Genomic DNA, 16,177 nt, shown 5'->3' on the forward strand with positions numbered 1-16,177 from the left:
TTTGCACTGATGTTCATCAGGGATACTGGCCTGAAGTTTTTTGTTGGATCTCTGGCAGGTTTAGGTATCAAGATGTTGCTGGCCTCATAAAATGAGTTAAGGAGGAGTCCCTCCTTGTCAATTGTTGGGCTAAAAGAAAGAGTATCTGCTCCTCTTTGTATTTCTGGTGGAATTCAGCTATAAATTCATCTGGCCCTAAGCTTTTTTTGGTTGGTAGGCTATTTATTACTGCCTGAATTTTAGAACTTGTTAATGGTCTATTCAGGGATTCAGCTTCTTCCTGGTTCAGTCTTTGGAGGGTGTATGTGTCCAGGAATTTATCCATTTCTTTTAGGTTTCCTGGTCTATATGCACAGAGGTATTTATAGTATTCTCTGATGGTTGTTTGTATTTTTGTGGGGTCAGTGGTGATATCCCCTTTATCATTTGTTATTAGGTCTATTTGATTCTTCTCTCTTTTCTCCTCCATTAGTCTAGCTAGCAGTCTGTTTATTTTATTAATTTTTTCAAAAAACCAGCTCCTGGATTAATTAATTTTTTGAAGGGATTTTCATGTATCTGTCTCCTTTGTGAAGGTATTTTTATGCATGGATGATTCAAATTGGTATTTCTGCAAGAGAAGTAGCATTCGAATGTCCTTTTCTACCGTTTTGCTGTCCTCACTTCCCACCATTTTCTGTTAAAAAAATGCTCATATCATCGAATCAAATGAAAACTTATAAATATTTTAAAATAGAAAATTATATATACACATATGGAACTTTGCTTATAGTAAGCTACATTGTGTTATCAACAGCAAACTCCTCAGAGGCACCCATTCCTTCTCGTGAATAGTTAGGGAGACTTCATAATAGTGGAAGAGCTTGATTAGCAAGGCTAATAAATTATGCTGAAGATGGAGTAAGGTTTCCTACAGGGTATGGGATAGACTATTAATAGTTGTAAATATATAAAATTGTCATTTTATTTATTGATTGATTGAGACAAGGTCTTGCTCTGTTGCCCAGGCTGGAGTGCAGTAACAATCACAGCTCACTGCAGCCTCCAACTCGTGGGCTCAAGCGATCTTCCCATCTCAGCCTTCCAAGTAGCTGTGACTACTTGGAAGTAGCCACCATGCCTAGCTAATGTTTTAATTTTTTGTAGAGATGTGGTCTTGTCATTTTGCCCACTTGATCTCAAACTACTGGGCTCAAGCAATCCTCCTACCTTGGCCTCTGAAAGTGCTGGGATTACAGGCGTGAGCCACCATGCCCAGTCAAATTGTCATTTTAAATTCTACCAATGGCTAGCCACTTGTCTGTCTCTGACAGTGTTACTACCACATTTTATCAACTTTAAAAGGGATTGTGATAGTTTTTGCTGAAGAAATCACACATTCATTTTAATTTTTTTTTCAAATTATTTATAGTTTTTCTGCTCTGCTTCTTGGGAGTAGTGAGTTCCAAAAGTTGTCTCCTGGCTTTAAAAAAGTAACTCTTTGTGTACATCCATTATTTTTTCACATCAAATGGTTGGTTGCACCCCCACCAAAGAGCCCTGTTAGAATGTGCTCAGTGTGTCCCATATTAAGTTTCATGCCTCAAACTAAAGTCTCTCTCTCTTACATCACATTTCTACTTTCTTCCCTTTCACAGGAATATTTCTCATAAAACTGTCTAACTTCAATCTCTCTTTTCCTCTAATTAACTTATCAACCTCTATCCTCTTTCCTATATGGCTTGCTTTCAGCTTTATGTTGAAAAATTGTACCCTGTGTCCCTAAAACTAGGAGACATTTTTCACTTCTCATTTAGCTTGAATTCCCAGCAGTATTTGATTCTCTTAACCACTTGCTGCTTCTCAAAATGCTTTCTCCCTTGGCTTTTAGGTGTTTGTTCTCTTTATGTTTTCAGCTTACTTCTCTAGCCCCATTTTCTTCATAGGCTAATTAACTTTTGCCCAGCAAGTAAATATTAGAATTCCTTAAAGCTCAGGCCTAGAGTTTCTCTTCTTTTTGCTCTATATTTTCTCCCTAGGTAGTCTCATTCTGCTAGTCTCATTCTGCCTCTGCCGTCAGTTACCATGCATAGCCTGATGACCCCGGATGCACAGCTCCAGCTGTTATCTCAAAACTCGAGCTGTGCATATCCAGTTACTTATTTAACATCGCTTGGATGTCTCAAAGGCATCTCCAACTTAGCATTTCCAAAACTGAACTCATGATATCACTCCCAAACCAATCATCTGTCCATGGACCCTGTCCTCGTGAATGGTACCATTATCCATGTACCTAAGCAAAAACCTGGGCATTTTCCTTGATACCTCTTTCTCCTGAACCCAACATCTGTAATCCATCACCACCACATCCTGTTGATTTTGCTTTCCTAATTAATTTTCTAGGAACATTTTAATTAAGGTTTGTGAATAAGATTAGAATTATATCTTTAACCTATAGTACGTATTATATCCTATAATAGTTTGGAATATTATACTACATTGTATTTTAAAGAAGCTCACTTTTTTCTGAAGTCTGAGAAACCATCATCTGCAGTAACCTTCTAATTGGTCTTGATCTATTACTGGAACTATTACTATGCTCCACTTTTTTTTTTTTTTTGATTTGGAGTTGCGCCCTGTTGCCCAGGCTGAAGTGCAGTGACGTGATCTCGGCTCACTGCAACCTCTGCCTCCCGGGTTCAAGTGATTCTCCTGCCTCAGCCTCCCAAGTAGCTGGGATTACAGGTGCATGCCATCACGCCGGGCTAATTTTTTGTGCTTTTAGTAGAGATAGGGTTTCACCATCTTGGCCAGGATGGTCTCCATCTGACCTCGTGATCTGCCCACCTCGGCCTCCCAAAGTGCTGGGATTACAGGCATGAGCCACCACACCCAGCCTAATTTGTTTTTTACCTTGGAACCAAATCAGTGATCTGACTGGTACATCTTATCCTAGCTTAACCTCACAAATTAAGGCCAAAAATCTTAACAAGACATACGAGGCCCCCTTCATGATTTTCCCTCAGCCTCCCTCAGTAGACTGAGTTCACACCAGAGTCCCCTTGCTTGTATCCATTCAACTACAGTGGCCGTCACAAGCTGAACTTGAATACTTTCTCTTGCCGTCAGCTCTTTCACATACTATTGTCTCTGCTGAAACATGGGTCCTTTACCTCCAGTTCCTGTCTTCTACTGAGCTAAATCTCATTCATTCATTGGAATAAAATGTAGACATCATAGCTATCTACTCCACTTCCTTTGATATGTCTCCCCAGAATCACTCAGCTAGAAATGGATTCTTCTGTTATATGCTCTGATCAACTCTGTACTTTTACTTTGTGATGTATTATGAACTGTTCATGTATGAGTATTCCCAGGCTTTTGCCTCCCTCTGCTTCTTAAAAGAAACCATAGTGATCATATATTAGTCTCCCAGAAGACTTAATTCAGAATGTTTTTTAAAAATTAACAAATTTTCATCTAATAGTTGTCATCTTTCCTTTAAATTTGTCAGAGAATCTCTTCATGTGAGAGAGTAGTCATATAATTCATAATATCGACAGAGCAATATTATTCATACTAAAAAACCAATCAGTCAACCAGAATCTCTCTCTGTTATCTTCTACCGTGTGTGTGTGCGCGCGCACACACGCGTGTGTTGGTGAGCAGGGGGCATGTTAACAGAAAACCTTGGACATAAACCATTCTTCTCATTAATTGGGAGCAATTAAGTCTCTAGAACAAAAATGCTATAAAAAATACCAAAATACTTCTGAAGAATTTTCCAGAAGCATTTTAATAAAGGTCATGAAGATAATTATAATTATAAAATTTTAAATAAAGGAGGCATAAAAAGTAAAAGCTGCCAAATAGTGCCTTAGACTTTTCTTAAAAATCTTATTCCATATAGGGAGGAAGGAATGGATGGATGGATGGATGGATATGGAGCAAAGGGCAATAAGGTATATGGATTGAAGGAGTCCCTGGGAAATGCATAGGCAGCTGTATGAGTCTATGCATAGGAAGAGTACCCTGCAGGTTGCAGAGGCAAAAGTGATGTTAACCAGAGAAACTTTAAAAAAAAGTACAGAAGGTTCAAAGAATGCAATCTTGGATTTATCTTGGGGCTCATTTTTCTATTTCTGTTTCTAACACTACTTTGATTAGGGTAATCACTAAGTGCTATAATTAACAGGCCCACAGCTGTATAGTGACTCAAATACAACTGAAGATTAATTCTTGCACATGTAACAGTCAGAAGTTGATGAAGGCAAAATTTATCTGGAGAAAAGTCTCTGACACTGATTGGAAATAAGAATTTTTACTTCCTCCTACCTTTTTTCCCTGCCTCTGCTTCTCCTCCTCCTGCCCACAAACTCCCCAACTTTGGAAACTCAGTGGTGTTTCCAAACACCATATTTTTACTATTTTTTGGCTTTTACTAATATCTGTATTATTTTGGATACTCCATAAGAAGTCATCATTGAAAAAAAGTTCCACTTCACTGCTCAACATGGTCCCTAAGGGAGGAATGTGTGTTCTATTTTAAAAGGTCAAAAAAATTAGCCAGGTACAGTGGTGTGCACCTGTAATCCCAGCTATTCGGGAGGCTGAGGCACGAGGTGAGAATCGCTTGAACCTGGGAGGTGGAGGTTGCAGTGAGCCAAGATCGTGCCACTGGACTCCAGCCTGAGCAACAGACCCAGACTCTGCCTCAATAAAATAAAATAGATAAAATAAAATAAAATAGTATTACTGAAGTAATATAGATGAATTCATCCTTTATTATTTCTTGAATGTAATTTTGCACATTTAGCTCCTTACAAAAAAAATTGTTTGAAAATTATAGTGTTTAAATTAAACATTTTTCATAAACTCCATATTTACAAAGAACTTCTTTTACCGTAAAAATTTGTTACTTTATTTCCTTTATTCTTTGTTAACTCCAGAAATTTAGTATGGATCTCTAAAGTACTTAAAGTAATTTAGAAACTGAAATTCAGCATTTTCCCGAACATTTGGCATATATTGTTTCCATGTATTTCTGTTCAGCGATGTATTGTTCCTGAATTGATACTACTTGTGTTATTTATGTTTTTTTTGGTAAACACTGGATACGGCTTCAGAGTCATTTTAGACATGTTTGAAACGGAATTAATTCTGTTGTGACTTCTGTTCATGTAGTCTCATTTTTTCTTTTTAACAGAGATATGACGGAAGTTGTACATATTAAAGATAGGAAGGAGGCAATTCATGAATTAAAATATTCACCAGATGGAACTTACCTTGCTGTTGGATGCAATGACAGCTCAGTTGATATTTATGGAGTTGCTCAGCGTTATAAAAAAGTTGGCGAGTGTTTGGGATCCCTTAGTTTCATCACTCATCTGGACTGGTCTTCAGACAGTAGATATTTGCAGACAAATGATGGAAATGGGAAAAGACTTTTTTATAGAATGCCAGGTAACAATTTCTAGCAAATTACAGATTTGTAGTGCCTATACAATATTTTAGAGTTTTACTAGAAGCAGATTTTAAGTTACATTTGACATAGGAAATCAAATAAGATCTGAGCTGATATTTCAGGCATTGTAGACTTTTCTGTAAGTCTGCCTTATTATATTGAAATCCTTTTGGGTTTTTTCCAACTTTATTGAGGTATAATTGACATTAAAAATTGTATATATTGAAAATGTACAATGTAAAGTTTTGATATATACATTGTGAAACAATTTCCTCAATCAAGCTAAATGATGTATCGGTCACTTCACATAGTTACCATCTGTGTGTGTGTGTTGAGAACATTTAAGTTCCACTCTCTTAGCAAATTTCAGATACACCATACAGTAACAGCATTATTAACCATAGTCAACAAACTGTGTATTAGATCTTTTGAATTTATTCATCCTGTATAACTAAAACTTACTTCTCCTTATATCCACTCCCACCTGGCCCCCACTGACCTCTACCTCTCCCAGTCCTCAGCAACTACTACTCTAAATCCTTTGGTTCTTAATTAAAACTCCTTTGGCTGGCGGATCTAAAACAGATTCTCTTTTTATTGAATTCCATAGCATGATCATAGTGTATGGTAAAGTACCACTGTATCTTAGAGAGTCAAAATGCCATTTTTGTGGGTGGAACTAATTAAGTGAATATAATTACTGGAAATGTGTTACCAATAAATTATTTGTTTTTTGTGTTTATCTCAAATAAACTTTGCAGGCTGGGCATGGTGGCTCATGCCTGTAATCCCAGCACTTTGGGAGGCCACAGTGGACTGATAGCTTGAGCCCAGGAGTTTGAGACCAGCCTGGGTAACATGGCAAAACCCCACCTTTACTAAAAATACAAAAACTAGCTGGGTGTGGTGGTATGCACTTGTAGTCCCAGCTATTTTGGGAGGTCGGGACGGGAGGGTCATTTGAGCTTGGGAGGATGAGGCTGCAGTGAGCCGTTATGTTGCCATTGCACTCCAGCTAGGCAACAGATCAAGAGGCTGTCTCAAAAAAATAAACAAATAAACTTTGCAAATATTAATAACTAACAAACTAACTTTGAAAAACAGAATTTCAACCAAAAATTTTAAGAGAGGAATAGGCTATGTGCAGTGACTCATGCTTGTAATCCTAGCACTTTGGGAGGCTGAGGTGGGAGGATCTCTTGAGCCCAGGAGTTTGAGAACAGTCAGGGAACATGGTGAGACCACATCTCTACCAAAAAGAAAAAAAAAAAGAGAGCAGGGTGTGGTGGCATGCACTTGCAGTGGGAGGATCATTTCAGCTGGGAGTTCAAGGCTGCAGGGAGCCAAGATCATGCCAGTGAACTCCAGCCTGGATGAAAGAGCAAGATCACGGCTCTAACTAAACAAATAAGTAAATAAATTAGCAAGTGAGTGAGTGCGTGAATGAATGGGATAAAAGCAGAATCATCGAAATACTACCTCTTAGTAATTTTTTTTTTTTTGAGACAGAGTTTCGCTCTGTTGCCCAGGTTGGAGTGTAGTGGCATGTTCTCAGCTCACTACAGCATCTGCCTCCAGGGTTCAAGTGATTCTCCTGCCTCAGCCACCTGAGTAGCTGATATTACAGGTGCCCGCCACCATGCCCATCTAGTTTTGGTATTTTTAGTAGAGATGGGGTTTCACCATATTGGCCAGGCTGGTCTTGAACTCCTGACCTTCAGTGATCTGCCTGTCTCAGCCTCCCAAAGTGCTGAGATTACAGGTGTGAGCCACTGCACCCGGCCACCACATAGTACTTTATTTGTTGTGATGCTTAGGGAATTAGTCACTATCTTCCAAGAACCTATTACATAAAATAAGCTGCATAATTCAATGAATGCATCTCCCCAAAAGTTTTTCATTAACAGTCTACCTAATGTGAGTATATTATCCTACACTCATCCTTTCTTCTTGGTCTTTTCCAGTTCTCTCTTTTTTTCTCAAGTATGTATCTTAGGCTTCTTTTTTAATACTTGATATGCCACTTTCTCATAGCTTTTACCTTTTTTTTAATAACTTACCCTGTTATGACTAATCTGTATCATTTTTTAAATAGGATTCAGTTTTCTTCTCCACATAAGGGAACCTGCTAAGCTAAACATTCAAGGCAATGTGTGTCTCTGAATCAGTATAATTTTTGTAGTAGCTTTTTATAAATTTATTACATTTAGTTTTCTTTTCTTTTAACCCCAACTTACCTACCTATTTATATATTTTCCTCTAAGTGGGGTGAGACGATTCATTAAATTTTGGAATTTACTATGTTCTCAGTACAGTTTAGGCTTGAGAAAATCAAATGAAATAACTTCTTAAATTAAGACTCTGATTTATTTTTAGGGGGAAAAGAAGTGACAAGTACAGAAGAAATAAAAGGTGTTCATTGGGCTTCATGGACATGTGTTTCAGGCCTTGAAGTAAATGGAATTTGGCCCAAGTATTCAGATATCAACGATATAAATTCAGTAGATGGAAATTATATTGGCCAAGTTTTAGTTACAGCTGATGACTATGGAATTATAAAATTATTCCGATATCCATGTTTAAAAAAAGGTACCTTTTCTTTCAAAATATTGTTAAGTAACCTCTCTCTCTCAGAAGACTTTTATGTTCTTGCAGAAAATTAGTCTTGAGATAAATTAAAGGATTTCACATTTTTTAAATTTACACAGATTGGTAAAGGGTTTAATTTTGCTGATTCAAAAATTATTGTCATATGCTACATTTATTTTGGTCATGAAGTTTTATTAGAAAATTCTTTTTGAATTCATATGTTATAAATGCATATGTTCTTTATGAATGCATATATTCTTTATGAATTCATATGTTGTTATGAATATCTTTCTTTTCAAAGAAACATTTTTCTTTTCACTTCCTGAATTCCTTCATAGAGTCAGACTATACAATGATGGTTGTGTGTGTGTGTGTATATATATATATATATATTTTTTTTTTTTTGAGACAGGGTCTCGCTCTGTCTGTTACCCAGGCTGGAGTGCAGTGGTGATCTCTGCTCACTTCAGCCTCCACCTCCTGTGTTCCATCAACCCTGCTGCCTCAGCCTCCCAGGTAACTGGGATGACAGGCATGCGCCACCACGCCCAGCTAATTTTTGTATTTTAAGTAGAGACAGGGTTTCACCGTGTTGGCCAGGCTGTGTCTTAAGGTCCTCACCTCAGGTGATCTCCCTGCGTCAGCCTCCCAAGGTACTATGATTACAGGCGTGAGCAGGGTCTGATGTGGTTTAGCTTGGTGTCCCCAGCCAAATCTCATTTTGAATTGTAATCTCTGGGTGTTAAGGGAGGAACCTGGTGGGAAGTGATTGGATTATGGGGGCAGTTTCCCCTATGCTGCTGTTGTGATAGTGAATGAATTCTCACGAGATCTGATGGTTTTATAAACGGTAGTTTTTCCTGTGATCTCACGCACTTCTCCTTCATGCCACCCTGTGAAGAAGTTGCCTTGCTTCCGCTTTGCCTTCTCCCATGATTGTTGTAAGTTTCCTGAGGCCTCCCCAGCCATGCTGAACTGCGAGTCAATTAAATCTCTTTCCTTGATAAATTACTCAGTCTTGGGCAGTTCTTTATAGCAGTTTGAAAATCGACTAATACAGGGTCTTATCATTAGGTTATTTTCTACATGTTTTATATTATCACCTCTTTTTCTTGGATCTCTTCTAAAATGATACAAATCATTCTGTTCATCAACCTGGGATAATTAAATAAAATACTCTATTAGGTATCATTTATGTATTCTATGCCTATTTCATAAAGTATTTGAGTCAGCTCATAACAAGTCCATAAGTACCCAAGTAACTATACAAATAGAGAATCAGTATCAGGGGAAATATCAATAGAAGTACCATATTCAAACTAGATAAAGAAAATGACAGTAGTCAAACACCAAATTTAATTCTGAGCTTCGTGGAAACCAAAAATAAAGCAGGGCACAAATAGTTTTCATTCTACATTTTTTAAAAAAAGCATACTTACTTCTCTAGCAAATCAAAGTTTCTTTGGAAAATTTTTGAGGAACTTTCCTGAGGTATGGGACTTTATATTAGATGTAGTGAATGTGTATTCCTAGAGCATCAACACCTATAGCAGATGCAGTAGTGATTTTTCACCTGGCTTGTTGATACAAGCCATTGGGCAAACATTAAAAATGTAGCTTAGTAAAGGTGATTTTTGGAAACAGCTAAAGTAGTTCAATTCAAATATATAATCTACTGATGTCAAACTGAAGGGCTTAATTTTTCCAGAAGCCCAGGCTGGTGTTTCCGTTGTGCCTCTAAGGTAAAGTGATGAGTTTAAGATATTGCCAGTTTGCCATGTTGTTGATTCCTGCCTGTGAGATGTCAGCTTCCTAGGTGCATGTGAAGATATTTCACTAAGTATGTTAATAAAGGTGTGTTAGTCTGTTTTCACACTGCTATAAAGAACTTCCTGAGACTGGGTAATTTATTTTTTAAAAAATGAGGTTTAATTGACTCACAGTTCCTCATGGCTTGGGAGGCCTCAGGAAACGTACAGTCATGGCAGAAGGTGAAGGGGAAGCAAGGAACGTCTTACATGGCAGTAGGAGAGAGAGTAGGAACAATGAGGGAACTGCTGAACACTTTTAAACCATCAGATCTCATGAGAACTCACTCACTGTCACGAGAACAGCATGGGGGAGCTGCCGCCATGATTCGGTCACCTCCCACCAGGTTCCTCCTTCAACACATGGGGATTACAATTCGAGATGAGATTTGGGTGGGACACAGAGCTAAACCATATCAAAAGGCTGGTTAAATCTCTAACAACAAAGTACCCTATTTCTGAGTCCCACCACATAGCCAGGACATGAGAGTCACCAGGCACAACAAATTTTAAGATGGTACTTGCTTGGTTATAAAGTGTGAGATTCGGGAAGAGTCATGATGATCTTACTCTTAGATGTTGCTCCTACTTGTTTCACATACTGCCCTCTGTGCAAAAACAAAAATGCTTTATTTAATCTTCTGAGTTTTCTTAGTCAGGTGAATAGGATTTATTGATTGTTTTTATCATTTGCAAGAGAGAAGTTGGTATTATTGCACAGTAATTTTATTTCATTTATAAAATGTGTAGTAGTTCTTTGAACTGCTGTGTGAATATTTTACCAAAGCGTAAGAAAATTAGTCTTGTTTTAAGAGATTATTCACTCCTTCAAGGATATCAGTATAAATTGCTCCTCTTTTTTGTTTCCCTTTTGTTAGATTTTTTGTTGGTAATTTACTTTCTAGTAAGGATGATTTTTATTTCTAGGCACTTGTGAATCAGCTTGAGATTGTAGCTAGGTAAGTGGGAAAGACCGAATACGACTACTGCATTTTTATAATATTAATATAAGTATTTTAAGATTTTATGTTTTGCAGACCACTTGGGCCAAAAAAGATTATGTATGTATTGAATTCACATAATTACATACCTTGAAGTTAGCAGTATTACTAAAAATATTCTCTTTCTTTTAGAGTAATTATTAAGTTGCATTGCTAGTCCAAGTTAAGGTTAGAAAAATGTAGCTGATGTATTAATGTATTTTATATATTTTATATATCCACCCAGGTAATATTCATTAGGTGACTTCTTAGAAGTGCAGCATTTACAAAATGTGGATTTTAAATAATAGAATTAGTTTATGTTATAGAATCATTGTAATTGAAACAAAAAAATATATGAAGTTAGTGCAAAGAGAGAATGATCATATGAACCACATATACCCTACATTTACTGCAGTCTAATTTCAGCCCAAAGCATTCCACCCCCTTCATATTTTTTTCGTCATTATCACCCTTTTTTTCTCTAGTTTCACCTGCTCCTGACCATAATCTCTGAAAGAATCCAGGACTCTTTCTAGGCAGCAGCATAGGGGCTGTGGTGGATGGTGAGCAGATCAGGGTCAGGGAGAATGGAAAGGTGAGGGCAGGGCGAGGGCATCACCTCCATCACTGTTAATAATGGCCAAGACCCTCTCTGTACTTCTTGTTGGCAAATGAAAATTTATATTTGGAGAAAATATCATTTAGATTCCAGGAAATTCATAGAAAAAACCAAATATCTAACAACAACAACAACAACAACAAAATTTATAACAGGGACTTATTCAGTGCTGTTTTCCATTTGTTGCATATAGCTTTAAAGCCTTTTTTTCACTGCTGCAAAATATTGTGTTGTAAGTTTATGCTGCAATTTATGCATTTATTCGCCTGTCATTGGACATTTGGGTCATTTCCCATCTTTTGATATTAAATGCAGGTTTCTTAAAGTAGTGAAATTTCTGGGTCATGGAGAATGTGAATGTTATAAGAAAATACCAAATTATTTTCCAAAGTGGTTATACAATTTTACAAAGCCTCTTGATTCAGCACTTGATATTGCTATGCTTTCTAACTTTTGCAAATCCAGTTCATGTAAATGATGTCACATTGAGGTCTTAATTTCCATTTGTCTGACTACAAATGAGGTTAACCATCTTTTAAAATATGTTTTGGTCTTCTGTGTTTTCTTCTCTGTGAAACATGGGTTCATATCTCTTTCCTGTGTTTCTATTGGGTTATTTCTTTTATTGATCTGTAAGAATTACTTTATATACTCTTATAATACAAATGCTTTGTAATTTTTATAGTTTGCAAATATCTTTTCCCAGTTTGTGACTTGCCTTTTTGTTTTCTTAATGATGTGTTTTCTTGGCCAGTTCTTAATTTCAGTGTAGTTAAGTCTATTTATCTTTCTTTTCTTATAGGTAGTGTAGTTTTGTATATTAAGAAATTGTTGCTTTTACTAGGGTCAAAAAGATATTTTCATATATTTATATATTCCCATATCTAGAAGTTTAATGTCATTAAAACATAGTTAAATGGAAAAAGTCTTTTGTCATATTGCTACAATATACTGAAAATATTTAGTTCATATTACCCTTGTGTGAAAATACACATTAAAACACATTAGGAAAGAAATGGAGTCATTGAAACACAAATATTTTACTATATTTCTTTATCCTTACCAAGAATTTTCATCTTCTAAATTAGGAAGCTTCTATGATCCTTATAGCTTGTCTTGATAAGTTTTTTCTCTGAGATATTCATCCTAATTGATGATATACTGTTTAGGCCTTAACTATTCTTATTATTGAATCATTTTTTATCATAGTTTTCATAATCAAAAGGCACCTTGTGAGCATATAATCCAATTTACATTTTAAAATGAGGAAATGGAGTCCAAAAGAGGTTTTGTGGAATGCTCACACTTCTATGCTATTAAATGGTCAAACTGATGCTCAAGCACTAGTCTTTTGATTTCAATTCTGATATTCTTTAAGCTACATCAAACTTTTGCCCTCTTCTTTGCATTATAGGGGTTGGAATCATGTTCATGCCCTCAGTTTCCTTCACTACTCTTTCCTCCATTACAGTCTAGCATTCCAACCCAAATGTCCAAGCAGAGCAAAAGGAAATGTAATCTTTCCTTTTCTGTTCTTTTTCTCTTTCTTCAAATATCTAATGAGTGTTTGCTATATACCAGGCACCAGGGATATATATTAAACAAGACACCACCACTCTCTTCAGAGAGCTTATAGTTTTAATGGAGGAGTGAACAAGTAAATAGTCTATTACATTTCAGTGTTATATAAGTATAATCACAAGGAGTAATCACAGAGAATTCTGGAAGCATGTAACTTGGTCTTGGTGAGTCAAGGTCACTTCATGAAAGATATGATATCTAGGTTCACTTTTAAGATACTCATTTATCAGAACAAATTATTAAAAATTAAACTGGTTATTAAAAATTATTAATACAGTCCCATTGACTAAAAATAACTGGTTTCCCTTAGACTTATTTTACAACTTTCTTGTTTAGTTGCCTTGGTTTATCCAAGAGGGTCTTTGAAAAGTCTCAAAGAAAAGTTGGGAAGAGACTTACAGGATTATTTGTACCTCTCTCTATCACTCAGTGTAGTCAGAGTAGATGCTTTAACTCTTTAATTTGCCCTGACATAACAAATTAGTAGATCTTAGAACTTGGAATTTTATTTGTTTGAATTTCTTGCTTTAACTTTTAAGACTCTCTGATGTCTAAGAGTGCTTGAGGGTTGCATCAAAGGTAGTAGTAGTAGTCAAAGCTCTCTCGATAGGCAAGTAATGCATTCCTATATAAGAACCCTTACCTTATAGGATTTGCTGGGTTGAAATATGGGAAGTTAAATTAGTGACTTATATTAAACTACATAAAAAATTTATTTCTAAAATAACAGTATTACTATTAAGCAGCAGTAAATTATAACTTTAGATGAGTTTTGATTCCATTTTATGTGTTAATTTTGATAGTTATCTTAATGACCAAGATGAAAGTTTTTCTCCAGAATTTTGTTGATGGGGCTTTGACATCCTGATATACAAGTCTTCTAATAACTTAATATAAAATGTTCAAAACAATATCAAAATGAAGCTAACCATCATTGTATTCTGTGTACTTTAACAAGAATATGTATATAATGCCACATACCAGGAGGAGGAGATGGAGAATATATTCTAAAAATATATTCCTGTAGGATGTAGTGGCTCATGCCTGTAATCTCGACACTTTGGGAAGCTAAGGCAGGAGGACTGCTTGAGCCCAGGAACTGGAGACCAGCCTGGGCAACATAGCAAAACTCTGTCTCTGTCATAAATACATACATACATACATACATACATACATACATACATACATACATAAATACATAAATAAAATATATCCCCATTGCCACAGAGATTTTTAAGAAAATGAACCACAAAGTTAAATGATTCCTTTATTATTGGAGAAATTGGGTGTATACCACCTTAGCCAAATGATACAGCTTAACATCTCTAATGACAGAACTGACCGTATCCCCTGAAATGACATATCCAAAAGGATGTAACATTGCCCATACCCAAAACACATCACCTGAATCTAATCATGAGGAGGTGTTAGACAAAACCCAAATTGAAAGATGTTTTTTAAAATATCTGGATTTTTAAAATGATTTTAAAGGACATTGTTGGAACAACTGGGCATATTTGACTTCGATTAATATGGTGTATTACATTGATTGGCTTTTTAATGTTGAACCAAACTTGCATTCCTGGCATAAATCTCATCTGATTATGTTGTTTAATCCTTTTTATATGTTGCTGAATTCAGTTTGCCTTGCTGAATTCAGTTTGCTATTATTTTGTTGATGACTTAAGTCCTAAAAGGATCCTCCGGCTGCTTGGGTTGAGAATAATGGGGGTAAGGTTGAGTTGATTAGTTCTTTGAATTTCACTTAAGCCCAAAGGCCTCAGGCCAAAACATTCAAATATTTCAGTATGAAAACAGTTGATTCCCAGGTTTTTCTCAAAGTGGTAAGATAATGCCTCACAGCCTTTGTGGTTCCTTGTGAATCAGCAGAGGAGATATTTGCATTCCTTGATACAGATTCATTCATTTGTTCAATTTTTGAGTCAGCTTATTTCCCATTTGTTCATAATTCAGTTAAGAGAAGGATGATACAGTGGTTCATGTATAAAAATTGTTTGAAATGGTATTTTGTTTAGCATTCATTTATCAATTTAAAGATATATTTTTATTATAGGAGCCAAGTTTAGAAAATATATTGGCCATTCAGCTCACGTAACTAATGTCAGATGGTCACATGATTATCAGTGGGTTATTTCTATTGGTGGAGCAGATCACTCTGTCTTTCAGTGGAAATTTATTCCTGAAAGAAAACTGAAAGATGCTCTTCACATAGCACCCCAAGGTGAGTAGTATACATTACCTAAGCAATTTCCCTGTCAAATAATTCTTCAGTAACCCCCAAATAACAATTTTATGTTAAAGTATAATCTAGCCTCATAAGCTAACAGTATAGTTGGTTATTAGTAGAAATTTCAAGTTAAAATATTAGTTCTATATGTTTAAAGTTAGATGTCATAGAGTGTGGAATACAAAGTAATTTTGATTGCATTTTAATCTATCAAATAATGAGTGAAGAAACAGTTATATTAATAGCAAAACAAACATTGAATATGTCCTCTGGGAGATGGGTATCTAGATTTTGTAAATGCTTTTATTGACCAGAATTATCTAATGTCAATTCATCTGTTGCATATAGTATTTTTAGCTATTTTTCATGTTAATTATAGGTTATATTCACTTATATTTGCACAGACATTTAAATTTGATGTAGCGGTCATTGGGGAGCCAGTGAAGGGATTTAAAGGAGCTATTGAGTTTGCAGTGAGTGGAGAGGAAGATAATCTGTAGTACAGTTTACTGACATCTGTGTCACTTGAATAGGTAATTTCATTTGATTGTTTTATGGCTTGTCTCCATGTCAACTGACGTAGCTCTTAATCATTAATTTTCCAGTGCTGTTTTGAAAATGAATCTTCTTTAAACAAGTAACATTTCATTTTAAAATATTACAGAAAGTCTGGCTGACTCTCATAGTGATGAATCAGATTCAGATCTGTCTGATGTTCCAGAGCTGGATTCTGAAATTGAACAAGAGACACAGCTCACCTACCATCGACAGGTAATTTTCCATATCACACAGTTTTTCTCTGAAAAGTCCAATTTCTTCTTTATCTTGCTCCCAGTTAATCATCTGTTGTTATCTTTTGTGTCTTTAATTTCCCAAGCAATGTATGATTATATTAGTTTTCCCACA

General features: G+C 35.9%; 1 protein-coding gene across 2 annotated transcripts in view; it reads left to right on the forward strand.

The window, feature by feature from the left end:
- The window catches only part of EML5 (EMAP like 5), a 198,622-nt gene that overhangs the window by 84,369 nt on the left and 98,076 nt on the right, over positions 1 to 16,177 (forward strand). For both annotated transcript variants that reach the window (XM_023205396.1, XM_026455498.1), the window contains exons 9-12: positions 5,186 to 5,442; positions 7,820 to 8,032; positions 15,098 to 15,265; positions 15,936 to 16,042. In XM_023205396.1, the coding sequence (XP_023061164.1) occupies positions 5,186 to 5,442; positions 7,820 to 8,032; positions 15,098 to 15,265; positions 15,936 to 16,042 (745 nt within the window). The remainder of the gene's footprint in view (positions 1 to 5,185; positions 5,443 to 7,819; positions 8,033 to 15,097; positions 15,266 to 15,935; positions 16,043 to 16,177) is intronic.

Source organism: Piliocolobus tephrosceles, chromosome 6, assembly GCF_002776525.5.
Source record: "Piliocolobus tephrosceles isolate RC106 chromosome 6, ASM277652v3, whole genome shotgun sequence".
Lineage (NCBI taxonomy): Eukaryota > Metazoa > Chordata > Mammalia > Primates > Cercopithecidae > Piliocolobus > Piliocolobus tephrosceles.